The 27,901-nt window shown below is 38.6% G+C and overlaps 1 protein-coding gene across 3 annotated transcripts; it reads right to left on the bottom strand.

The window, feature by feature from the left end:
* Positions 1 to 3,114: 3,114 nt before the first annotated feature.
* Positions 3,115 to 26,568, bottom strand: LOC136149225 (guanylate-binding protein 5-like). Of its 3 annotated transcripts, XM_065909332.1 has the most exons (12): positions 26,342 to 26,567; positions 20,254 to 20,457; positions 19,611 to 19,738; positions 18,363 to 18,472; positions 17,911 to 18,107; positions 17,102 to 17,344; positions 15,562 to 15,842; positions 13,390 to 13,602; positions 12,516 to 12,618; positions 12,034 to 12,209; positions 10,501 to 10,594; positions 3,117 to 3,457 (listed from the first exon to the last, which is right to left on the bottom strand). In XM_065909332.1, the coding sequence occupies exons 2-12, from the start codon at positions 20,447 to 20,449 to the stop codon at positions 3,369 to 3,371; spliced, it is 1,830 nt and encodes a 609-aa protein (XP_065765404.1). In that variant the 5' UTR covers positions 20,450 to 20,457; positions 26,342 to 26,567; the 3' UTR covers positions 3,117 to 3,368. The 3 variants fall into 3 exon arrangements, with proteins under 3 accessions (XP_065765413.1, XP_065765419.1, XP_065765404.1); XM_065909341.1 differs by lacking the exon at positions 13,390 to 13,602 and having other exon boundaries at positions 3,115 to 3,457; positions 26,342 to 26,568; XM_065909347.1 differs by lacking the exons at positions 19,611 to 19,738; positions 20,254 to 20,457; positions 26,342 to 26,567 and adding an exon at positions 19,015 to 19,317 and having other exon boundaries at positions 3,116 to 3,457.
* Positions 26,569 to 27,901: the final 1,333 nt, after the last annotated feature.

Here is a 27,901-nt window from a genome sequence, read left to right as displayed (position 1 = left end):
ATTCTATTACTGAATTCCAGAAAAAAATGGTCTAGCATCTTGTTTTAGAAATGGTGGGGTTCTTTGAAACCTAGGGTACTCAGCCATTGGGTGTAATGAAAATATTCAGACAGGAGCAATCTCATTATTCAACTTCCTGCTACACAAAGTTTGGGAAAGTTGAAAAAGCTGACCTCCATCAGGTGCTCACAGAAAATATTAAGTGTAGGGCAGGAGGCATGAGGGAGCTGCCTTGGTGGGGCAGGCAGGCTGGACATTTCTTAGTTTGAGGTTATGCCTCTGTACCTAGAGAAGAGAGATGACTGATGTTGTCATCAGGAGACTGGAGCTGAATTACAGGTAATTGCAGCCCACCATTGGGCTAGGAATAAGATCATAAAGAAATAAAAGACCCATATGATGCAGGTGTTCAGAGTCTGCTAAAATTGGGAGTAGAACAGCAATACTGAGAAAAACCTTTTGACTCTCCAGGTTTTACATAAAGAACAATGTAATTGCAGAACTCCACTGGAGAAATTTGAGGCTTTATTCACTTAAATTAGCTATAAAATAAACAAAACTCATGTCCACCTGAACTGTAACTATACTGAATCATCTTAACAGAAAAGAGATGTACCTATTTCTAAGCATAAGTACTATGTCAGTCCCAACTATTTTTTACACAGTCACCAGCATTCAGTAAAAAATTATGAGACACAGAAAAAAAATGAAGTAAAAGCTATCCATTGTGAAGACATAAAGCAAGCAACAGAGATAGTGATAGGCCAAGTGCTGGAACCATCAGACAGCCCTTTTAAAATCACTATAATTATTATGTTAAAGGATCTAGTGAGAAGATAAACACAGTAGACAGATATGAATTCTCAGTGGAGAACTGCAAACTATTAGTAGAGTCAGATGGAAATACTGTAAATGACAATCAAGGTGTCCTTTATAGCCTTGTGGGCTTTAGTCCATGGGGTAGCAGGGGTCGCAAAGAGTCAGACACGACTGAGCGACTAACACACACTTTATTTTTTTTTTATTTTTTATTTTTTTAATTTTATTTTATTAGTTGGAGGCCAATTACTTCACTACATTTCAGTGGGTTTTGTCATATATTGACACGAATCAGCCATTGAGTTACACGTATTCCCCATCCCGATCCCCCCTCCCACCTCCCTCTCCACCCGATTCCTCTGGGTCCTCCCAGTGCACCAGGCCCGAGCACTTGTCTCATGCATCCCACCTGGGCTAGTGATCTGATTCACCATAGATAATATACATGCTGTTCTTTTGAAACATCCCACCCTCACCTTCTCCCACGGAGTTCAAAAGTCTGTTCTGTACTTCTGTGTTTCTTTTTCTGTTTTGCATATAGGGTTATCGTTACCATCTTTCTAAATTCCGTATATATGTGTTAGTATGCTGTAATGTTCTTTATCTTTCTGGCTTACTTCACTCTGTATAATGGGCTCCAGTTTCGTCCATCTCATTAGAACTGATTCAAATGAATTCTTTTTAACGGCTGAGTAATATTCCATGGTGTATATGTACCACAGCTTCCTTATCCATTCATCGATGGGCATCTAGGCTGCTTCCATGTCCTGGCTATTATAAACAGTGCTGCGATGAACATTGGGGTGCACGTGTCTCTTTCAGATCTGGTTTCCTCAGTGTGTATGCCCAGAAGTGGTATTGCTGGGTCACATGGCAGTTCTATTTCCAGTTTTTTAAGAAATCTCCACACTGTTTTCCATAGTGGCTGTACTAGTTTGCATTCCCACCAACAGTGTAAGAGGGTTCCCTTTTCTCCACACCCTCTCCAGCATTTATTGCTTGTAGACTTTTGGATAGCAGCCATCCTGACTGGCGTGTAATGGTATCTCATTGTGGTTTTGATTTGCATTTCTCTAATAATGAGTGATGTTGAGCATCTTTTCGTGTGTTTGTTAGCCATCTGTATGTCTTCTTTGGAGAAATGTCTGTTTAGTTCTTTGACCCATTTTTTGATTGGGTCATTTATTTTTCTGGAATTGAGCTTCAGGAGTTGCTTGTATATTTTTGAGATTAATCCTTTGTCTGTTTCTTCATTTGCTATTATTTTCTCCCAATCTGAGGGCTGTCTTTTCACCTTACTTATAGTTTCCTTTGTAGTGCAAAAGCTTTTAAGTTTCATTAGGTCCCATTTGTTTAGTTTTGCTTTTATTTCCAATATTCTAGGAGGTGGGTCATAGAGGATCCTGCTGAGATTTTTGTCAGAGAGTGTTTTGCCTATGTTCTCCTCTAGGAGTTTTATAGTTTCTGGTCTTACATTTAGATCTTTAATCCATTTTGAGTTTATTTTTGTGTATGGCTAACACACACTTTAATGGGTTTAGCAGATGACCAAATGAGTACCCAGTGGAGGAAAGAATCAGAGAACTTTAGATAGGTCAATAGAATTTAAACTGAACCGTGAAGTTATTCAAGGAGTGAAAGAAATAGTTAAGAATCCAGTAGCTCAGTTATCATAAAACAGTATCAAAAGATTTGCTATACATGTGATATTAAAAAATCAAAAGGAACGAGAACCTTCCAAAATTACTGAAAGACAGCACACTACAGGTTCAGAAGTTCAGAGAAACCCAAGCGGATAAATACAAAGAAAAACACAATATAGGCAGAGCAATGAGATCTAAACAAAAAGATCTTGAAGGCTATGAGAAAAACAGATAATGCTGCTGCTAAGTCACTTCAGTCATGTTCGACTCTGTGCGACCCCATAAATTTCAGTCCACCAGGCTCCCCGATCCCTGGGATTCTCCAGGCAAGAGTACTGGAGTGGGGTGCCATTGCCTTCTCCGAAAACAGATGCTACATGCAGGGAAACAAGGGTAAAAATATGAACAACTTCTTTCTGGAAATGCTGCAAGTTAGGGAAAGTGGAAAGACATTTCTAAAGTACTAAATAAAACAATATTAACTCAGATTTCTTTACTCAGTAAAAAAAAGTCTCCAAATGGATATAAAAATACAGAGATTTCATAGCAAAGCTGATAGAAATATATTTTAATGGACTCAGTGTAAATCCAATGAAAATTTATGCTATTGTTGGTGGAAGAAAGGTGACTTTAAAATTTATATGAAGATTTCTTATTTGTAGGATAGATACAAGAAAGTATCCCTCTAAATGTGGCATCACATATTTGTGAATGTGAAGAAGACGAAAGGCTCTCTTCTGTCACTCCTTGAGAGGCACTGATGTCCCTTCTGTCCCTTTTCCTTCAACACAGGTTCAGCTGTTCTTTTCTAAGGCTGAGTATATTCCTGTGAAGCCACATCACTGATGGTGACCATAAACACTACTGCAGATACAGCCCTGGAGTCTGGAGTGTTCCTCATTTGCGCTAACACCATTCCACAGGAGCAGATTTGGTGCCTCTCAATTGAGGCCAGTTGGAAGTAGTATCTTCACCTCTTGGTCTTAAGATCCAATCTGTGAAATTAAAACAACAGTTATATAATTTGGCTTCCTTTGTTTCCTGTGACATCTATTTCCAAAGGTGAAGATGTCTATGAGAAGATTATCATAAGTTTGAAAGTGTCCATTATACATTTCTAAAACATTTCAAGGCTACTTCATTTTAGGTTAAGAAATTTTCACATTTGTGACTTGGGTGTCATGTCAATCAAACGTCTCTGTCAAAAGCAATTGATTTGCATCTTGCCTATCGCTTCCGTGGTGGCTCAGACGGTAAAGTGTCTGCCTGCAAAGCTGGAGACCCGGGTTCAATCTCTGGGTTGGGAAGATCCCCTGGAGAAAGAAATGGCAACCCAATCCAGTACTCTTGCCTGGGAAATTCCATGGACTGAGGAGCCTGGAATGCTACAGTCCATGGGGTCTCAAAGAGTCAGACAGGACTGAGTGACTTCACTTTCACTTTCACTTATAAGTCATTATTATAGCTCCAGTGCTATCAAAACCAGCATTTGTATTGATAAACAGAGTTAATAGACACAGCATAGTCTATTGCTGTGTCTTACTTAAGAGCACAAAGTATACTGGAGATCTGACAGTTTGTAACATGCTCTACATTAACAGTAACAAACTTGGAACTTTCGATAAGTGACTTAATTTTACCCAATCTCAGCTTTTAGAAATCTCTGTAAGAGAAATAATAATGAAATCAGTATTGATTTTGAAATAGTGTTCTTTTCAACCAAGACAGTTCCTTGGATATTAAATTGTACATTATCATTTTCCTTTATGAATTGTACAGCTTGCAAAGGCAGTTATAAAGTATTATTAGTAAGTGCTCCAGCAAAATAGGCTGTGGTCTTTGGTACCTTTGAAAGTTCAGTTCAAGTCTGGAAGTACAGCTGAACAGTAAGAACAAAACCCTATCTGATTGTGGGAAATTCAGCATAATAAAACTCTGCAAAGAACAGGGGAAAAGACAGATGTTAAAATATTTGCTTTTCTTCCTTTAATAATAAATCATATTTTGAGCAACTAAAAAATTTCAAGCTCCTATAATGTAACCCAATTGGGTAATTCATATAAAACTCCACCAGGGCTTCCCCGGTGGCTCAGTGGTAAGAATCTGCAAATTGCAATGCAGGAGACACTGGTTCAGTCCCTGGGTCAGAAAGATCACCTGGAGAAGGGAATGGCAACCCAGTTCGGTATTTTTGCCTGGAGAATCCCATGGGCAGAGGAGTCTGGTGGGCTACAGTCCATGGGGTTGCAAAGAGTCCAGACACACTGACCTGCTACGTTTCACTTTTTCTGTAATTTTTCTATAGGCTTCCCAGGTGGTGCTAGTGGTAAAGAACCTGCCTGCCAATACAGTAGACATAAGAAATGCGGGTTCCATCCCTGCATTGGGAAGATCCCCTGGAAGAGGGCACAGCAACTCACTCTAGTATTCTTGCCTGGGAAATCTGTGGACTGAGAAGTCTGGTGGACTACAGTCCAAAGGTTGCAGAGTCAGATATGACTGAAGTGACTTAGCACACATGCACCATAATATTTCTGTAATTTTTAAGACCTATTTTGCTGGAACTCCTTTTTTCATGAACTTCTTATTGCAAAATTCAGACTTAAATAGAAGAAAGTAGGGAAAACCATTAGATGATTCAGGTATGATCTAAATGAAATACCTTACAATTATACAGTGGAATTGACAAATAGATTCAAGGAATTAGATCTGATACACAGAGTGCCTGAAGAACTATGGATGGAGGTTTGTGACATTACAAAGGAGGCAGTGATCAAGACCATCCCCAAGAAAAAGAAATGCAAAAAGGCAAAATGGTTGTCTGAGGAGGGCTTACAGAGTTGAGAAAAGAAGAGAAGCAAAAGGAATAGGAGAAAAGGAAAGATATACCCATTGGATGCAGAGTTCCAAAGAATAGCACGGAGAGATAAGAAAGCCTTCTTCAGTGATCAATGCAAAGAAATAGAGGAAAACAATACAATGGGAATGATTAGAGATCTCTTCAAGAAAATTAGAGATACCAAGGGAAATTTTCATGCAAAGATGGGCACAGTAGAGGACAGAAATGGTATGGACCTAACAGAAGCAGAAGATACTAAGAAGAGGTGGCAAGAATACACAGAAGAACAATACAAAAAAGATCTTCATGACCCAGATAATCATGATGGTGTGATCACTAACCTAGAGTCAGACATCCTGGAAAGCAAAGTCAAGTGGGCCTTAGGAAGCATCATTATGAACTAGTGGAGGTGATGGAATTCCAGTTGAAATATTTCAAATCCTAAAAGATGATGCTGTGAAAGTGCTGCACTCAATATGTCAGCAAATTTGGAAAACTCAGCAGTGGCCCCAAGACTGGAAAAGGTCAGTTTTCATTCCAATCCCAAAGAAAGGCAATGCCAAAGAATATTAAAACTACCACACAGTTGCACTCATCTCACATGCTAGCAAGTTAAGTTCAGTCAGTCGCTCAGCTGGGTCTGACTCTTTGTGACCCCATGGACTGCAACACACCAGGCTTCCCTGTCCATCACCAACCCCAAGAGCCTACTCAAATTCATGTCCATTGCATCAGTGCTGCCATCCAATCATCTCATCTTCTGTCGTCCCCTTCTCCTCCTGCCCTCAATCTTTCCCAGCATCAGGGTCTTTTCCAATGAGTCAGTTCTCTGCATCAGGTGGCCAAAGTATTGGAGTTTCAGATTCAGCATCAGTCCTTCCAATGAATTTTCAGGACTCATTTCCTTTAGGATTGACAGGTTGAATCTCCTTGCAGTCCAAGGGACTCTCAAGAGTCTTCTCCAACACCACACTTCAAAAGCATCAATTCTTTGGCACTCAGCTTTCTTTAGAGTCCAACTCTCACATCCATACATGACTACTGGAAAAACCATAGCTTTGACTAGATGGAACTTTGCTGGTAAAGCAATGTCTCTGCTTTTTAATATGCGGTCAGGTTGGTCATATTTTTTCTTCCAAGGAGCAAGCGTCTTTTAATTTCATGGCTACAATCACCACCTGCAGTGATTTTGGAGCCCCCCAAAATAAAATCTTTCACTGTTTCCATTGTTTCCACATCTATTCCCCAGCATGAAGTGATGGGATTGGATGCCATGATCTGGGTTTTCTGAATATTGAGTACTAAGTCAACTTTTTCACTCTCTTCTTTCACCTTCATCAAGAGGCTCTTTAGTTCTTCTTCATTTTCTTCCATATGGGTGGTGTCATTTGTGTATCTGAGGTTATTGATATTTCTCCTGGCAATCTTGATTCCAGCTTGTGCTTCATCCAGTCCGGCATTTCACATGATGTTCTCTTCATATAAGTTAAATAAGCAGGGTGATAATATACAGCCTTGATGTACTCCTTTCCCAATTTGGAACCAGTCTGTTGTTCCATGTCCAGTTCTAACTGTTGCTTCTTGACCTGCATTCTTATTTCTCAGGAGGCAGGTCAGGTGGTCTGGTATTCCCATCTCTTTCTGAAGTTTCCACAGTTTGTTGTGATCCACACAGTCAAGGGCTTAAGTATAGTCAATAAAGCAAAAGTAGGTATTTTTCTGGAACTCTCTTGCTTTTTTGATGATCCAATGGATATTGGCAATTTGATCTCTGATTCATCTGCCTTTTCTAAATCCAGATTAAACATCTGGAAGTTCATGGCTTGAACCTGTTGAAGCCTGGCTTGGAGAATTTTGAGCATTACTTTCCTAGCATGTGAGATGAGTGCAATTGTGTGGTAGTTTGAGCATTCTTTGGGATTGTCTTTCTTGGGATTGGAATGAAAACTGACCTTCCAGTCCTGTGGTCACTGCTGAGTTTTCCAGATTTGGTGGCATATTGAGTGCAGCACTTTCACAGGATCATCTTTTAAGATTTGAAATAGCTCAGCTGGAATTCCATCACCTCCACTAGCTTTGTTCATAGTGATGCTTCCTAAGGCCCACTTGACTTTGCTTTCCAGGATGTCTGACTCTAGGTGAGTGATCACACCATTGTGGTTACCTGGGTCATGAAGATCTTTTTTGTATTGTTCTTCTGTATATTCTTGCCACCTCTTCTTAGTATCTTCTGCTTCTCTTAGGTTCATACCATTTCTGTCCTCTTTTGTGCCCATCTTTGCATGAAAATTTCCCTTGGTATCTCTAATTTTCTTGAAGAGATCTCTAATCATTCCCATTGTATTGTTTTCCTCTATTTCTTTGCATTGATCACTGAAGAAGACTTTCTTATCTCTCCATGCTGTTCTCTGGAACTCTGCATTCAAATGGTTATATCTTTCCGTTTCTCCTTTACCTTTAGTGCTAGAAAGTAATGCTCAAATTTCTGCGAGCCAGGCTTCACTAGTATGTGAACTGTGAACTTCCAGATGTTCAAAGTGGATTTAGAAAAGGCAGAGGAAGCAGAGATCAAATTGCCAACATCCGTTGGATCATCAAAAAAGCAAGAGAGTTCCAGAAAAACATCTACTTCTGCTTTCTTTACTACACCAAAACCTTTGACTGTGTGGATCACAACAAACTGTGGAAACTTCTGAAAGAGATGGGAATACCAGGCCACCTGACATGCCTCTTGAGAAACTTGTATGCAGGTCAAGAAGCAACAGTTAGAACTGGACATGGAACAACAGACTGCCTCCAAATGGGGAAAGGAGTATGTCAAGGCTGTATATTGTCACTCTGCTTATTTAACTTATATGCAGAGTTGATCATGTGAAATGCCGGGCTGGATGAAGCACAAGCTGGAATCAAGATTGCCAGGAGAAATATCAATAACCTCAGATACGCAGATGATACCAGCCTTACGGCAGAAAGCAAAGAAGAACTAAAGAGCCTTCCTGATGAAGGTGAAAGAAGAGAGTGAAAAAGTTGACTTAAAGCTCAACTTTCAGAAAACTCAGATCATGGCATCTGGTCCCATCACTTCATGGCAAATAGATGGGGAAAGAATGGAAACAGTGAAAGATTTTATTTTTTTTGGGGGGGGGGAGCCTCCAAAATCACTGCAGATGGTGATTGCAGGCATGAAATTAAAAGATACATGTTCCTTGGAAGGAAAGCTATGACCAACCTAGACAGCATATTAAAAAGCAGAGACATTAGTTAGCCAACAGAGGTGCATCTAGTCAAAGCTCTTGCTTTTCTAGTAGTCATGTATGGATGTGAGATTTAAGCTATAAAGAAAGCTGATCACCAAAGAATTGATGCTTTTGAAATGTGGTGGTGGAGAAGACTCTTGAGAGTCCCTTGGACTGCAAGGAGATCCAACCTGTCAATCCTAAAAGAAATGAGTCCTGAATATTCATTGGGAGGAATGATGCTGAAGCTGAAACTCCAGTATTTTGGCCACCTGATGTGGAGAACCAACTCATTGGAAAAGACCCTGATGCTGAGAAAGATTGAAGGCTGGAGGAGAAGGGGATGACAGAGAATGAGAATGAGATGGTTGGATGGCATCCCTGGGTTGATGGACGTGAGTTTGAATAAGCTCCAGAGTTGGTGATGGACAGCAAAGCCTGGCATGCTGCAGACCATGGGATCACAAAGAGTTGGACATGACTGAGTGACTGTACTGAACTGATTATACTGGAGATAAAATAAAAAAACAAAAAGGAAATAAAATGTGTAAGAAAATATTTAATTTTTACTATTAAAATAATTTTCAATCATTCTAGGGAAATACAGAAATCCCTGAAGATGTAACTATTGGGAGAAAAAAAGCCAAAGTGGTAGAATTCTTTTTTTAAAATTTATGGTTATTCACAGCTAAAATATGTATATACATATATTTATAAAATCTATAGTTTTTTAATAAAAATCAGTAGGCTTTCATATATGATTGCAGTTACACTCAGTTCATTTTAGTACTGTAAAGTGAAAGAATTGTCAGTCATTTTAGGGAAATACAGAAATCCCTGAAGATGTAACTATTGGGAGAAAAAAAGCCAAAGTGGTAGAATTATTTTTAAAAATTTTATGGTTATTTACATTTAAAAATATATATATGCATATATTTTTATAACCTATAGTTTTTAATAAAAATCAGTAGGCTTTCATATATGATTGCAAGCAATTACACTCATTTAATTTTAGTACTGTAAGCAATGATCAAAATTAAATGCCAATATTTGGGGCTTAAAATTAAATGAGCCCCATCATATTGTTTGTCACATTATGTTGCATTCCTTTTACTATTTATTTACAGACTTAAAGGATTATACACAAAATCCAATAGAAATTGGTTCATAATATAAAATATCCTATTTAAGTTATGCCCTTGGTGAGGATAAAAGGAGGGTTAGACTTCTTTAGCTTTTCAACTTTTGACATAATTTCCGTGCTGGTAGTTCTTTCCATCTTCTAGAGTACTTCTATTTCATTATGATGTTATTTGCTTACAGCTTAGAATAATCTAAGCTGATTGTCCATTAACCATGACCAGGAATCATATAATTGCCCATAAACTGCGTGTCCTCCATCCGGTTGGGAACCATACATTGTATACTGTCTGCACTAAGAAGCTAGGTTAGTTTTTGTTTGTTTTTATCATTGATGCCTCTCCCTGATGGCCTCCAGCACAAAACTACTTGGCAAGAGTGATGTCCACCTGAGTTCAATCAAGATCCTTGTGACTTGGATTATTATAGAAATATTTCCCACTCCAGGTCACTTCCAATCCCCACTGAGAAAAATATGGAAAATTAGAGGTACAAGAGAAAGTTTCCCTAATACAACCTGCCCAATATCACTGCCAAGAGACAATGATAAAATGTCCCTTATAATAAAAGTCATAATCTTTTTAAGGAAGCAATCAATACTTAAACTTTTTGTGCATTTACTAAGAAGTTAGTAAAATGCACATTTTACCCATTGAATATCATAACTTAATAATTCAGTACAAAAGTTCAATATAATTATCAAAGTTTATTTAAATGATGATTGTATCAAGTTCTATAGTTTCTTGTTCCTTTGCATCTTCAGTGAAAATGAACAAGTAAATGAAATTCTAGTGTTCAGCTCTTTAGAGTAAGATGCATGTACCATTTGGTGAGTCATTCCTCAGAAGATTCTGGAGCTCATTGTGAAGTTGTCTGTTCTCAGCTTGGAATCTCTCCTTGAGCCTTTTCACCTCTTCCTAAAAAGTGATACATAAAACAAAAGAGCTGAGCAAAATGTAGTGTCCAGATCATTGTTTAGGGAAAGTCCCAGTCACTGACTTTCCCTTACTTATTTTAAACAATCAGTAATAAAAGACGGTCCCTAATTCCTCCTTTCCATTCATATTCATTTTACCTCTTACTCTTGGTTTCCTATTCCTGTAATTCTTATTCCCAGTCTGTTCCTATAGCTGCAGAAACATCATCTCTCAATCCCTGAAATATTGGTATCCCAAGAATTATATCCTAAGGCCCCTTCTCCCTTTGTCCTTAAGCAATCTGAACCACATCTTGACTTCAGTTCTTATGTACACACAAAGGAACATCAGATCTAGTATTACAAGGAGAGGTTGAAATTAGTAAAATGCACATTTTATCCATTATGAATATCAATATCACAACTTTATAACTCATTACAAAAGTTCAACTGGGTGGTCTAGGTGATATCCTCAATCAGGTGATGGGTCTGAGCCTTAGATAAGGGAATTTGTTCTGGGTCTCCACAGTAACGGGGTTAAAATAGAAGGAAAGGATGAGATCAGAAACCCTAGATTGAAAATACTGCCCTTCGGTGCGGGTCTATAATCTCAAAATTGTCTTGAAACAGTCCCTGGGCAACAAGGACCTACAGGTAGATCAGCCATGATGGGCAGGATGCCCTTTGTCTCACAGAAGAATGTAAGACTAGGTTTGCAGATATGAAAGCATTGCAGATCCCACGCACTGAGAAGACTGTTTTGATAACTTGCTAGGCTGTGTGATAGTGGCATTAATTATCTCTTTGGAACTTAATTTTTCTAATCAGAAAAATGGGGGCATAATGGCCCTGATTCACTGAATAGACTAGGCTAAGGAATGTGTGTATGGTGCTTTGTACAGTGCTTGGTAGGTAGAAACCGCTGCCAACTGAGTGATAATAATAGCAGAGGGCTGGATGAAACAAACTCTACAAGTGAAAGGTCTTCAGAACCAGCAACAATTAAGCTAAAGACAGGGGCATGGATATAGTAATATGAGATTAATTCAACAAGGTAATCTATGATCAAAGGAAAAGACTAGCTAGAACAATGAACAAAATAACAAAAAGACTGATCACTGTGGGTTAGAAATGTCCTTGGATTTTGCTTAACAAATTATAGTGCTTATGCTGTGCCAAGCACCATTCTAAACTCAAATATTGACTCATTTAAGCTTCAAAATAGCCCTATAAAATAAGCAATATTAATATAAGTATCTCCAAACAATGTATTTAGTAAGAGGTAGAGCTGGATTTCTCACCCACACTATTTGATTCCAGAGTCTTTGCCCTAGGCCACAATATTATGCTGCCTCTTCCATGTTGTTGGTGCTTCATGTTCTCATTGATACAGAGGAGGGAGTGTGACTAAAATCCTGAGAAGAAATAATTGATGAGTACCTGGAGCTGATGTTCCATGGCCCTCTGTTGCAGGGCCTCCTGGTATACTCTGTTTGTCTCCATTAGTCTCACTTGTTCCTGATGGACTGTCTTCCTCGGCTCCATCATTTGCTGATGCTGCGTTAGACTTTGCATCAACCTTTGTGCTTCAGCCTTCATAAATTCTTCTCTTAAACCTACCTCAGAGAGGAAGAAAATGACAAACCTCTCTAGGATTAAAGTACCCTTCCTTCTGCCCCGCTCCCTTATTTGTTATTGCCGCTACTTCATAGATAAAATTTCCTTGGTCAATTTTTCTCCCTGCAAGTAATCATATGGTAGCTGAGGGTATATGCCCTATTCAGGTATAGACTGAGGAGCTAAGAATGGTACATCTTTGCCATTCTAGCTCTAGTTTAATGATCCCAGGTTTAACCAGGTCAAATTAACTTAAAATGTGTAGAATTTCTGTGTTGCATTTTTTTTTCCATTGCTTTTCTCACCTTCGATCTCCTTTTCGCTTGCTGTGAGAGCAAGGTCTGTCTGCAAAATGGTAACACTCACAGACTCCTTGGACTCTAAATATTTCTGAAGAGCTTCCTCAGCCTAAGAACCCGAAAAAATATAATCAGAAGTAAAAAATGATTAGGAATGTTGTAAACCTCTTTATTTCCTTTTCTTCCCAGCATCTTTTCCTCCCTAGAAGTGCTCAGCCTGTACTTAGTGAAACTGCCAGTCAAGCCTCTTCTGTCAAGGAGTGGACACAAGCTCCAGGCTGGCCTATTGGAGTACCCAAAGCCACTTGATGCAGAAGATTTGGGTATAGGTGGGAAAATACTGCAACTTGAGTGTTTTAAAGACTGATATGGATGCCGGAAAAGATATCTTCTCTCCCATGAGACTGAGGTCATGAAGGACTAGTTAAGCTGGGAGCTGTCGGTGTCATCTTTGCTGCCCTGTGGGGTGAGGCTGCCTGAGAATGAAGTCAATGGTGAGGAAAACAGAAAAAGCTGGATTTTGGATAGGAAAGAAAGAAGGAAAGGGGAACATTGATTACATTGTTACATGTAATCAACTGATTAAACTCTTGGACATATCTATATTAATACTTACAATTAAATTTAAACATTTTGCCTTTAGTTTATGTGCATCAATGTATCATTTTCTTAGGTTAGTTCATTTATTGGGATTCTGTCCTGTGTATCCAAAAATGTCCTTTTGTTGCAATGAATGTTGATGGTTGTAATAAAAGTCTGGTGATTATGGCAATAGTCTAGTTTAATTCCACCACTATTATTCTTCCTGTCTGTCATCATTGATTTTTCAAAGAAGACCCCCTACAGTTCCCCCATAATTAATACATAAAACCAAGGATACCTGTATTCCTTTCCTGGGCTCCTGATTGTACTTTTCCTTCAGCTCTTCTCTCTTCTGAATGAAGAGACAGTGCCCCCCGGGTTTTGCATAAACCCCTTGCTTCACATTTTCTTCTAGAGGATGAAAAATATCCTGAAGTAAAGCTGAGCAACGATTCAGTGACGCCTCCTTGTTTCGTTTATGAAAGTCATTCAGTTTGGCTACTAGCTGCATCTTTAAGGGGACAAATTCCCATGGAAAAGGTATTACCAACACTTCAGTATTTTTAGAAACGATTCACAAAGAGAATCTCTGTATTTGGGCGGGGCGGGGGGGGGGGATTCAAAGACTACAAGCAATACTATATTCTTCCTACCAAACCTATTGTTAAAAAGTTCCGTGGATAATACACTGTAGAAAAGTGACTTTACTTTTATACTTGAAGTCTCTGGACACCCCTTTCTTTTGCCTCTTCTACTTTAGATAGAATCTTCAGACTACAGATCTCTAGCCTCAAGCCCTAATTTTAAATGCAACCTACTGTTACAACAGACTGGTTCCAAATAGGAAAAGGAGTACATCAAGGCTGTATATTGTCACCCTGTTTATTTAACTTCTTTGCAGAGTACATCATGAGAAATGCTGGGTTGGAAGAAGCACAAGCTGGAATCAAGATTCCTGGGAGACATAGCAATAACCTCAGATATGCAGATGACACCACCCTTATGGCAGAAAGTGAAGAGGAACTAAAAAGCCTCTTGATGAAAGTGAGAGAGGAGAGTTAAAAAGTTGGCTTAAAGTCCAACATTCAGAAAACTAAGATCATGGCATCTGGTCCCATCACCTCACGGGAAATAGATGGGGAAACAGTGGAAACAGTGTCAGATTTTATTTTGGGGGGCTCCAAAATCACTGCAGATGGTGATTGCAGCCATGAAATTAAAAGACAGTTACTGCGTGGAAGAAAAGTTATGACCAACCTAGATAGCATATTAAAAAACAGAGACATTACTTTACCAACAAAGTTCCATCTAGTCTATGGTTTTTCCAGTGGTCATGTATGGATGTGAGAGTCGGACTATGAAGAAAGCTGAGTGCCAAAAAATTGATGCTTTAAACTATGGTGTTGGAGAAGACTCTTAAGAGTCCCTTGGACTGCAAGGAGATCCCAGCCAGTCCATCCTAAAGGAGATCAGTCCTGGGTGTTCATCGGAAGGACTGATGCTAAAGCTGAAACTCCAATACTTTGGCCATCTCATGCGAAGAGTTGGCTCATTGGAAAAGACCCTGATGCTGCGAAGGATTGGGGGCAGGAGAAGGGGACGACAAAGGATGAGATGGCTGGATGGCATCACCGACTTGATGGACATGAGTTTGAGTAAACTCCGGGAGTGGGTGATGGACAGGGAGGCCTGGCATGCTGCGATTCATGGGGTCACAAAGAGTCGGACATGACTGAGTGACTGAACCGATCTGAACTGATGTTACTACTGTTTCAATATTATAGTGGGTCTGGGATTTCCAGATCCTGGGATCTCCAGGAGGTAGAATGGATAATTAGCCTGAATAATGAGCATATGCTATTAAACCTGAGGAGATAATATTTTAGTAGAGCCTTTGGCAATTCTGTATGCTTGATTAATAAAAAAGGAAAGTTAATATTTTATGAATACAAATTTTTAAGGGATAAGATTGCTTTTTAAAAAACTAGTCTGTGGGCATAACATAATAAGATGACTTATCTGTGTGCGAAACTTTCAGAGTCTATAGGGTCTAGGGGCTTCCCTGGTGGCTCAATAGTAAAGAATCTACCTGCAATGCAGGAGATGCAGATTCGATCCCTGTGTTGGGAAGAGATTGCCTGGAGAAGGAAATGGCAACCCACTCCAATACTGTTGTCTGGGAAATCCCATGGACAGAGTAGCCAGGAGGGCTACAGTCCATGGGGTTGCAAAGAGTTGGACATGACTTAAGACTAAATAATGACAATAACAGTAGTGTCCAGGGTAGTTATAAGCTTTTTTGTTGTTACTTGTCTTCAGAATAATAGTGAAATCTTGGTCACATAAGTGATAGTCATATCTCTCAGTCTAGTGAGAACTGTTTTTCTTAAGTCCACATTTTGTATTTCATAGCAACATTTTGCCTTTTATTGTGCCTAAGTCCCATGACTATAACAAAAAACTTAATTACCTCTAATTTTTTCCAGTACCCTTGATCCTCATCCTTGAAAGAGTTCTTCATGAAGACTTCAATGGCCTCTTTCTCACTAGCCCTGTGCAGGTCCAGCAGTTCCTGGCGGGTTTCTGTGGGCAGCTGCAACTTCTGGCCCATCTGCTGGTCATAATGGGCAATGGCCTTTTGCATTGCAGCCAAGTTCTTAATCTGGGCCAAGGTCAGGACTTCACTTTCCATGCAGGGCAGATCCCCACTGTTGATGGCATTGACATAGGTCTGCACTAGGTTCTTTAGATCTTCACAGGGAGAAAAGATGCTTGAATTATTTGCAGAGAAAAAGGACATGCTCTGAACTACTTCTGAGAATGTTAATTTAGCATATTCAGCCTTATGCACAGTGTTTAAATGGCCCAAGTAAGTTCCTTTGGGAAATTATGTGATCAAGAAGACAGATATTTCATTCTCTGATAAAGGAAAGTGTTCAAAGGAGAAAATTGAAGATTTGTGTGATGATCCACATTTCATCCTTTTCTAATTGAACAATGAGAAGATGGTTATACAAATTTGTGTGTATTCATTTATTTAGAATACTATAGACCTTTTGCCTGTTTACTCTTCCCTTTCTTTCTCTCTTCCTCAGGTTTCTATTCCCTTTAGAATTCTCTTTTCTCCTCCACTTCAATATATAAAGCTGGTGTGAGTGTTACCCTCACCCAAAAAAGCACAGAGTAGGCAAATTAAGCCAGGTCACCTTACTCTTTGTTGGAACTTTCCTGTTTGTCTTCCTATGCCTTTGCCTACTTGCATTTGCCCTCCTCTTCCCTTTAGATTATAGCAATAATTTACAATATGGACTTCCCTAGTAGCTCAGACTGTAAAGCATCTGCCTACAATGCAGGAGACCCGGGTTTGATCCCTGGGTTGGGAAGATGCCTTGAAAAAGGAAATGGCAACCCACTCCAGTATCCTTGCCTGGTAAATTCCATGGACAGGGGAGCCTGGCAGGCTATAGTCCTTGGGGTTGCAAAGAGTGGATATGACTGAGTGACTAACACAATAATTTACAAAGTTCCAAGACATAGAATATTTAAGAACAATTGGATTGAGAAGTCTGCTTAGATTTCTTGAAGGATTTTAGACAATCTGGGCATCTGTTTGTTTAATGTTTATGTTAAGTATGTTCCATTTCTACAATGAATGTCTTCCCATTTTCTGCCTATCTAAGGCTGTGGCACTTAACAAGTACCCACTGTATTGGTGGAACAAATGCTGCCAACCCATGCAGGTTAGTCTAGTTCAACTGTGGATTGTTTATAGGCAGAATTTTTTAACTTGACCTTTTCTTCAGGTTATTCTTCCTATTTTATCTTATGTTGCAAGCATTACTAAAAACATCTAGAAATATTTTTTGAAATATTTAATAAATATGATACCTATGATTTTCTTGGTAATATCTGACTATGCATTTTTAGCATTGACAGCTGGAAGGAGAAATTACAACAGTGCTCTCATTCTCTATTTTGAATTGAGGGAAAACCTTTGAAAAGGTACTCACGAGATCCACTGGCCTGGATACCTCCTGAAAGAGTTTTAGTCTTGGAATAGCTAAAGATGTAGGAACAGAATTCTGCCACTTGTTGTACAAACTTAGGATCCAGATCATCATTATGCAGTGTCTCAAGCTGGGCAAACTTCTTCTGGTGAGTGGGCAAGTCAAAAATGAAGCATTTCTTTACTGGAAAGAATTTCTGTATACACAGACGGGGCAGATTAAAATTCTGAAAATGTTGGTTGGTGCCTGAGGAGGGAAAAAATAGGATTTATTTGGTATCAAATTACATTCATTTTAATCTATTCCCCACAAATAAATGTGTCCTCTACCTGATGTTGGGCTTCCCTTCTTCAGCTGGTAAAGAATCTGCCTGCAATGTGGGAGACCTGGGTTCAATCCCAGGTTACAAAGATCCCCTAAAGAAGGGAAAGGCTACCCACTCCAGTATTCTTGCTGGAGAATCCTATTGACTGTATAGTCCATGGGGTCACAAAGAGTCAGACATGACTGAACGACTTTCACTTTCACTCCCTGATGTTATTTGTGTCACTACATTTTCAAAAACCCTAAGCAAAAGCTTAAAAGGTGATCAACCAGGGAAAGGAAAATGGAAAAGTTATTTGCTCCAAGAACAGGGAATAATATAATTTAATATCGACTCTATTAGTTCATTTAAATTAATAGTATTAATTATTTATATGGTCACTTAGTCAGCTGAGTAAATATAGGAAACTCTAAGTTTAACCAGCAACATACAAGAGATAACTTCTTGTGCTACTTTTCTCCCTCTTTCCAAAATTGGAGTCTGTTACCTTGCTTTGGCCTCAGTGAATTCTCCAGGTATTCATCTGCTGTGATGAGTTGCCCATTTGCTTCCAGGTCAAGGTAGAAATCTCTCAAAGTCCACACTAAGTCTGGACAGACTCTCACAAAGTCAGCTGCATCATCTACCCTGTTAAGAGCAGGTGAGGTATCTATTCTGAGCAGTTGTGACAGTTCTGTCACATAGCTGAGATGCAATTAAGGAAAACTTTTGGAAACTGGACTGCATCTGAGCCATATTTAATTCCATGCCTTTATATACTTTTATATTCTCTGAGTTGTAACCAAGTCCTCATTGCATTCAATAAACATAAGGACTTCGTCTTGTTCTTTCAATGTTCACAGGGTTTTCATTTTTGTGTTTGATACACAAGGACTCATTAGCTGGTGAATGGAGGAATTTTTTATGGCTTTGGTGCCATCCTGGACCACAAAAGGATACTGCAAGAGGTTGATAGCTTCATGGTCAATTTTGTTCATGGTATTGTATACAAAAGTACTACTCAATAGTAGTGCCAGTACAAATATATGGGTGTCATTTGTCTTGTCGCCCTAGAAGTCAGAATAAATTTCAGTCATGTTTCATGGCGCTCCCATATAAGCAGTTACTAAAAACAGGCCCTCGATCTACTAATGTTAAACAGGACAAACTAAAATGGTTGTGAGAAACATGGGAACTTTAGTTCTGTCATTAGCATTGATAATTTTATATAAAACCATATTTTGTTAATTTTTTAGTCCCTCTTATAACTTGTTAGGTATTTGCAAAATCGACAGTCAAATTTACTGAAGGTAATCAGAGGAGTTAAAATCAAGATTTTCGACTGTGTAGAACAAAGTTGGTCTGTATGTAATAATACATGCATCTATTTTATTGAATAACTATTATACACAGGGAAGTTCACATTACTGATCTTATCTAATACTCAATGCTGTAAGAATAAGGTTTTAATTACTGTCTCTATGTTACAGGTAAGCAAACTAAAGCAAAAATGGGTTTATCATTTTGTGGTAAATCAAAAGCAAAACAAAGACATAAAAAACAAGAGAAGTACAAGGGAAAGATCCCGTTTTGTGCTCAAGCCATCTCATACCAACTTACAACAGCCGATTGTGTACATCTTTTCTGAGCCTTGAGTTTAGTGACTTCACTTTGGTAGCTTGGAGTCAACTGTGATGAGAGCACTTAGAAAACTTGAAAGTACTACAAATCAAGGCTTTTTTTCTTGCCAGATAGAAGTGGAAAAATAACGTGCATCTCCTGTGCAAATGATAAAATGGATCAGACCAAAGGGGAAATAGGAGATTTGAGGAGACTTATTCTTGTTTGTCAAAGTTTTAAGAGCTGCAAGTACCAGGATCCTGATTTGGACTCAAGTTCTGCTGCCCTGAAGCCCACTGCTAACCTCTGTCCTCTGCAGTGACAGACTTATGACGGTGACTTTATTTGCATTGTCTCTCTTTTCAGTTTGGTTAATTGTCTAGCTCCACATTAGCACAATCTCCAATTGTGATTCTGGCTTTCACACCTATTTTTCTCACGTCAGGTTTCTAAAATTTGACTATTAAAAACAGAAAGAGGAAAAAAGTATACCCTGGTCAAGTAGAAGTTAAAAAAAAAAAAAACCTCCCGGTGTAAAGAGTGTTCAGGGATGAAGAGGGTGATTAAAAAGAAATTCTTGTTAATTACCTTCTCTACGTCTCCGAGTCCCTCAGTGTCAAGAAGAACCAGGGTGTGATTTGGTTTCTTGGGGTGAGGCACACACCACATCCAGATGCCCTTCGTGCTACACTGCACTGTAGATCCAACTGAGAATCCTACAGGGGGAGTTGAAACGCTGTAATAGAGGAGTGGATCTGGAAACTGGAGACTGTCTTAATAAGTGAGCTACCATATAAGGAAAGCAAGATGAGGCTATGGCAGAAAATATAACTCTGTATTGATCTGAATTACAATAGAGGAAGGTGATAATAAGAATGTCAAGTACCATAGGGCTGGAAATTTGACATTTCTTTTTTTGCAAGAATATTACACTATCAAAATTTAGTCACTTATAATTACATATGTAGAAGTTATTTCATTGATGTCTTCTTATAATTGGAAAGTACTGTAATTTTTCTAAGTACATACTGAGGGGAAAAAATGAGGTGATATATCAGAAGGAGAACTCTACCTTTCATCTCCCAGAAGATCATTAGCTAGATTTGAGCCAAGCATTAGCTTTCAATATTCCTCCCAGGTCTCTCACTACCTCTCCTCACATCACTGTCCTGCGTGCTGGGGGTGTGGGTGGACAGAAGGGACTTGGCTGGGCTCTGCCCGTGTCACTCACCCTTTTTCTTCCCAGCCAGCTTGTTCATCAGGTAGGACTTGCCTGTGCGGTAGGGGCCCACGATAGCCACCACCACAACAGGCTGCCTGATGGCAGACAGGATCTTCAGGGCTTTCAGATTAACCAGCAGTCGCCCATTAGTGTTCCCGATGAGGCACAAGGGTTCTGGCATGTGATTCAATGCGGCCATGTCCATAGTGTCTCCTGATGTTCAAGGACAGACATGGGATAGGCTGAAGTTTCTATTCTTAAAGCAGAGAAAAGTCATTTTGCTTCCTCAATCTGTGGACATACTTCTCCCCAGATGGTCTAAGTTTCTGAAGAAGTGAATAATAATATATAAAAAGATAGTAAAAAGGGTCATAGTAACATAAGTCCAAGCCCTTCAACAAAAGAGAAGTCCTAGACCCAACATCACAAGAGAAGACTCTAGACATGGACATCATCAGATGGTCAATACCAAAATCAGATTCATTATATTCTTTGAAGCCAAAGATGGAGAAACTCCATAGAGTCAGAAAAAAACAAAACAAAACAAAAAAAGACTAGGAGCTGACTGTCGCTCAGATCATGAATTCCTTACTGCAAAATTCAGACTTAAATTAAAGAAAGTAGGGAAACCACTAGACGATTCAGGTATGACCTAAATCAAATCCCTTATGATTATATGGTGGAAGTGACAAACAGATTCAAGGGATTAGATTTGATAGAGTGCTGGAAGAACTATGGATGGAGTTTCATGACATTGTACAGGAGGCAGTGTTCAAGACCATCCCCAAGTAAAAGAAATACAAAAAGGCAAAATGGTTGTCTGAGGAGGCCTTACAAATACCTGTGAAAAGAAGAGAAGCAAAAGGCAAAGGAGAAAAGAAAAGACATAACCATTTGAATGCAGAGTTCCAAAGAATAATCAGGAGAGACAAGAAAGCCTTCCTCAGTGATCAGTGCAAAGAAATAGAGGAAAACAATAGAATGGAAAAGACAAGAGATTTCTTCAAGAAAATTACAGGTACCAAGGAAACATTTCATGCAAAAATAGGCACAATAAAGGACTGAAATGGTATGGACCTAACAGAAGCAGAAGATACTAAGAAGAGGTGGCAAGAATACACAGAAGAACAATACAAAAAAGATCTTCATGACCCAGATAATCATGATGGTGTGATCACTCACCTAGAGTCAGACATCCTGGAATGCAAAGTCAAGTGGGCCTTAGGAAGCATCAACATGACTAAGTGAGTGGAGGCAATGGAACTCCAGCTGAGCTATTTCAAATCCTAAAAGATGATGCTGTTAAGGTGCTGCACTCAATATGCCAGCAAATTTGGAAAACTGAGCAGTGGCCACAGGACTGGAAAAGGTCAGTTTTCATTCCAGTCCCCAAAAAAGGCAATGCCAAGGAACATCAAACTACCACACAATTGCACTCATCTCACATGCTAGCAAAGTAATGTTCAAAATTCTCCAAGCCAGGCTTCAACAGTACGTGAACCATGAATTTCCAAATGTTCAAGCTCATTTTAGAAAAGGCAGAAGAATCAGAGATCAAATTGCCAACATCCGCTGGATCATCGAAAAAGAAAGAGTTCCAGAAAAACATCTACTTCTGCTTTATTGACTATGCCAAAGCCTTTGACTGTGTGGGTCACAACAAACTGTGGAAAATTCTTCAAGAGATGGGAATACCAGACCACTTGACCTGCCTCCTGAGAAATCTGTATGCAGTTCAAGAAGCAGCAGTTAGAAGTGGACATGGAATGACAGACTAGTTCCAAATGGGGAAAGGAGTATGTCAAGGCTATATATTGTTACCCTGCTTATTAACTTATATGCAGATTACATCATGTGAAATGCCTGGCTGGCTGAAGCACAAGCTGGAATCAAGATTGCTGGGAGACATAACAATAACCTCAGTTATGCAGATGACACCACCCTTATAGCAGAAAACAAAGAAGAACTAAAGAGCCTCTTCTTGAAAGTGAAAGAGGACAGTGAAAAAGTTGGCTTAAAACTCAACATACAGAAAACTAAGTTCATGGCATCCAGTCCCATCACTTTCTGGCAAATAGATGGGGAGACAGTGGAAACAGTGAGAGACTTTATTTTTTGGAGGGGCTCCAAAACCACTGCAGATGGTGACTGCAGCTATGAAATTAAAAGACGCTTGCTCTTTGGGAGAAAGAAAAGCTATGACAAACCTAGAGAGCATATTAAAAAGCAGAGACATTATTTTGCTGAAAAATATCTATCTAGTAAAAGCTATGGTTTTTTGCAGTATTCAGGTGTGGATGTGAGAGTTGGACTATAAAGAAAGCTGAGCACTGAAGAATCAATGCTTTTGAAGTGTGATGTTGGAGAAGACTCTTGAGAGTCCCTTGGACTGCAAGGAGATCAAACCAGTCAATGCTAAAGGAAATGAGTCCTGAATATTCATTGGAAGGACTGATGCTGAAGCTGTAACTCCAATACTTTGGACACCTGATGGGAAGACCCATTGGAAAAGACCCTGATGCTGGGAATGATTGAAGGCAGGAGGTGAAGGGGATGACAGAGGATGAGATGGTTGGATAGCATCACCAACTCAATGGACTTGAGTTTGAACAAGCTTCTGGAGTTGGTGATGGACAGGGAAGCCTGTCGTTTTGCAGTCCATGGGGTTGCAAAGAGTCCTACATGATTTAGCTACTGAACTGAACTGAGGCCCTTCAGAGTTCTACTAGAGACTGCCCCACTGGTTCTTAAGTATTTGGTGAATGTATAGAAAAGCATTTTCTGAATCTAAACTACTGCTAATTTGAGTCTCGCTTTTCTCCATTGGCTTTTGTCTTGGTTATGTTTCTTAGTTTGTATCTCCCTGAATCCCCAGATTGAATATTTATGACCACTATTTGTTCTATTACACTTTTTTCCTTTACCCAATATCAACCTGCTTTTCTCTCATTTAGGACTATCTCCAGCCAAAGTGCATTAAACTAAACCCTGCCAGGTCCTTATGTACCATTGTCTAGCAAATAGTAATTGTTTACTTCTTAAAGCTTTACTTTTAAAGAACTTTTATATAACTATTAATATGTGTTATTCAATCAAAGCTTCAATGAGTGGTCATTTTATGAATGAGAAAGTGAGTGAAAATATTTTCTTAACACTTAACCATTATAAGATTCAGATAATGGAATAAAATGTATAAAAACCTAAATATGTGTGAGATTCCTTGAATTCTATTATTCATAATTTTGATCTTGCTTGCTAAAATAAAGTCTTTTTTCCTATTCACTCAGGGCACTTTTTATAATTTGAAAGGTTATATTTGAAAAAAAAAAAAAAAATATATATATATATATATATATATATATATGTTTGATTCATTTTTAGCAATTGAGAACTCTTGTGGCAGCATTTTCTTTTTTGTTTAGTATGTCTGGACTTAATAGCTCTTCAGAATGGTCCACTGAAAATCATCAATTGGTATTCCTGACACCCCAGCTGGTTCCCCAAACTGCCTTCACTGTAACAGCTATTTTCTAATTTCTTAATGTTAGTTCTTGTAACCTAAAGAATCCCTGATAAAACAGTTTTAAAGCTATCTGAAATGTATACAAATGCTTGCTTTTCTGCCTTGCCATATTATAAAGAATGATTATCTTCCATTTTAGAAGTGATTATTTACAACAGAAGCTAAAATCTCACCATCTGCTTGCCTTTTTTTAAAGGGATATCCTACAATAAAAAGGTCTGGATTCCCTTGTTATCTAAAGTGAAAATTCCTTTTTTTAAAAGTGTGAAGACCATTTCCCCCTTTCCTTAATTGCCCATGTCCCAGAGATTATCCAGGTGACAGATAAATAGAAACTGCTTGGGAGCAGATAAGAGATCCATTGCAAATAACATAGCCCCAGGATATGGGAGCTAGAAATGCCCAGTCCAAGCCAGATCCAAAAAGAGAGGATTCCACATAATTTTACATTCCCAAAGGCCAAATCTCTTTTTACTTTAACTCATTTCCAAAGCAATATTGGCATCTTATGTTTGTTGAGTTCTATTGTCTGATTTGTTTATAGCAGGAATCACAATCATTTTTAGATTAGAAAGATATGGAGACCTGGCAGTTATGACTTAAAACAATTAGCTAGAAAAACAGAAGATAAGCAATCAAAATTTATTTGTAGATATTGAGAGCTTACCAGATCTTTTGCTGTGAGATGATGTCACTAACAAGAAAGGAAATGAAATTGACTGAATTTTCAGGCCACTTAATAAATATCATTAGGGCTGTGTATTTATACTAGTGGAAGTATTTTATATATTGTCACCAGATGTTATCTGGGTAGCATCTTTAATGTTAATCAAATAACCCAGCCTCCAAAACATCTTTGCCGATTCACTGTGTTTGAGCCCCATGCGTAACTGTTGCTCTGCTATCATAACTCAGTTTATGATGTGTGGTTTTGTTATTGTTGTTTGCCTTCACTTTGTTTTGTGTTGTTTTTGGTTTGAATTTGTAGAGAAAAAAACTCTTATAAAGGAGAAAATGGAAATCAAACAAGAAGGAGATGTGCAAAGTATATGCCATGATAATGAAGGAGGAAACAGACAGGATAGACTCTATCTTGAAAGCAGGACTCCTCTTGGGCCGGACTGTGGACTTTGAGCTATATGCCCAGTATGTATGGCAACGACATACCAACTGGAAAACCAGGCCCCCCAGGGCTTGTACCTAGACTCTCCATGCTGCCTAAAAGAATACCCTGATTATCTGTGTAGCCGAGTAGAATCATACATTCTATTATGCTTATTGGGGTATGACCACAGGCCTATTGATAATTGTCCACTGTTAACTACCTAGCTTAAGGCATATGAATCACGGGTTAACTTTGATTGTATCTTCCTTTTTCCTTCGTTCAGACTAGTTTCAGGGAATTTGGGGAGGCGGGTTTGTACACTTAGTGTATATAAGGTTTTCAAAAAACTGGACAGGGTCCTTGACTAAGAGGAGACTCTGTCTTGTCTGCATTGTCCTTCTGAGTGAGTTTGTTTCCCGGAATGCGTGGCTACAACAACAATACATTCAAAGGAGGAGAGAGTTCCAAGGAGTGAAGGAAATTGCCAGAAAGTTTAAAGTGCTCAAGGAGGCAACTGTTATATCAAGTGATTCTTAATAGTAACATCAATAGAGTAGCAGAAACAATACAAAAATACAAAAGGCCTTAAGGAATGAAAGGGTGTCAAGAAATCAAAGCTAATTAATTTAGGATTCTTTCTGAACAAAGAAATCCATCGTCAAACAAAGTACAAGACTAGGAACAAACTGTATAGCCATTTTCGTGAACCCTTATTTCATTGTACTTTCTGGGATTCAACTGTTTTCCTTTTTTCTCTTTTGTTTTTAATGTAAGCAAGCCAATCTACATTACATCTCATTCAATGCCGTTTCTCATGAAAATAATTCATAGTTGTTGAAAAATTCAGGCTGCAACTTGAAGGATCTTAATCAGGTTTTTTATCAAAGACAGTTTAAGTGGCAGTTACAATCCCCATGGATCATAAGGTGGCAAAGAAAGAAAAACAGGTGAAGACATTTCACACTCTCTGTCCCCGTACATGCTCCTGTCTAATTCAACCATAAGCAAAAGGAACTGACAATTAATTCTGCTGCCTGGCTGACATCACCACAATTTACCTTTAATGGGGCTCTGACAGTCCACATCGAGCTCAGCTGCATCATACCATGAACAGACTATTTTTAACTGGAGGAAAATTGCTTTACAATGTTGCGCTGGTTTCTGCTATACCAAATGCTAGTCAGTCATAATTTTATATATATTTATACAAAGCCCCTCCCAGTGGAGCCTCCCTCCCCTCCCCTCATCCCACTCTTCTAGGTTGTCACAGAGCACCAGGCTGGGCTCCCTGTGTTATATAGCAATTTCCCACTAGCTATCTATTTTACACACGATATTGTATATATGTCATGCTACTTTCTCAATTCGTCCCACCCTCTCTTTCTCCTACTGTTGCACAGGTCCATGAATGGCTTTTTAAAAACATCCTGCCCCTTGCAAACATTCTCCCACCCTTCCCCCGGTATTACCTTAACTGTAAATTCAGTAGAAGAAATCTCTTAGAGCTGTTCAGAAAGCTGCTTCATTGAAAACTTGAGTTCTTGCTCCTTCTCTTAGATTATTTGTGCTGGTTTCTGATATCTTTTTTCCTTACCAATCCTAGGGATTTCTTTTCTCTTCACCCCACTCTGCCAGAGGACAAAAGATTAGAATATGAAACGGAAACTCATAGTGAAAGGGGTTTTTGAAATGTCGCTGAAGGAAACTGAAACCAAAAGCCAAACTCAGTGACTAAATGATTTCAGATGGAGCTTCTTGGTCTGGATATATTTGGATTGATTTCCCAGAAACTGTATATTGTCCATGGAAGAGAACTTTGAAATCATTTGCATTTTTCCCTTCTCCAAACTGTCTTCAAGGCTGTGAAAAAACCACAGTAAGTCTACAGTAACAGTGATTATAACCCCAAAGTAAGGAAGCAGCCATCCTATACAATTCAGGTCCTCTCTTGCTAAATATTTAGGAATTTTGATAGAATTTTTTCTAAGAAAACCTGAGTTTGACACACAGAATAAACTGTTGTATAATTTCAGTGAAAAAAGAAAAAGAAAAAGACTTCCTAAGTAAATAAACCAGATGCTAAACAGTTTTAAAGATTTTAAAAAATAATGTCATTAAATGGTCAACAAATGGATTTTTGCAACTGTGCCTTTCATCAGTCAGGCAAATATTCAAAGCAAACAGTTTGCTTCATGAACTTAAATGTCAAGTTCCTTCCTCAGGCTTAAGAAGTTCTCAGCTATCATGTCTTTAAATAAATTCTCTGCTCCCTTGTGCTCCTTTCCTTCTGGGAAACCCATTACCCTTATGCCTTTCTTAAAGGAGTCAGATAGTTCTTACAGAATTTCCTCATTTTTTAATTCTCTTTCCACTTTTGCCTCTATTATTTCTAGATTTCTATCTTCAAACTAATTCTCTCTGCCATGTGGTCTGCTCTATTTCTAATACTTTCTAACGCACTCTTTATCCTGTTTATTGAGTCCTTCAGTGGCAGAATTTCTATTTGACTCTTTTTTAGTGTTTCAGTCTCTTTGGCAAAGTATTCCTTCTGTTCACTTATTTTATTCCTGAGTCCATTGAACTGCCTTTCTGAATTCCTGGAGCACTGTCATTTTCTTTGTGTGATACAGTATTACTGTTCTTCATGTAGTGAAGAGTCATTGTTTCTTGTGCTGATGCATTTGAAGTGGTGAGCACCTTTCTTCTTTATGTAAAGCTTGAGTGTGTGTCTCTGGTTCTACCTTTTTTAAAAAAATGAAAACTATTTATTTATTTTTACAGATATTCATGCTGTTTCAGATTCTTTTCCCATATAGATTATTATAGAATACTGAATAGAATTCCCTGTGTTATATATCCTTTTGGATTATCTATTTTATATATAATAGGGTGTATAGGTTAATTGCACATTCCTAATTTATCCCGCCTACTTGTCCCCTTTGGTAACCATAAATTTGTTTTTGAAGTTTGTGTGTCTGTTTTTGTTCTGTAAGCAAGTTTATTTGTATCCTTTTTTTCAAATTCTACAT

The sequence above is a fragment of the Muntiacus reevesi genome, chromosome 1 (assembly GCF_963930625.1).
Source record: "Muntiacus reevesi chromosome 1, mMunRee1.1, whole genome shotgun sequence".
NCBI lineage: Eukaryota > Metazoa > Chordata > Mammalia > Artiodactyla > Cervidae > Muntiacus > Muntiacus reevesi.
This window is presented reverse-complemented; position numbering and strand designations above follow the sequence as displayed.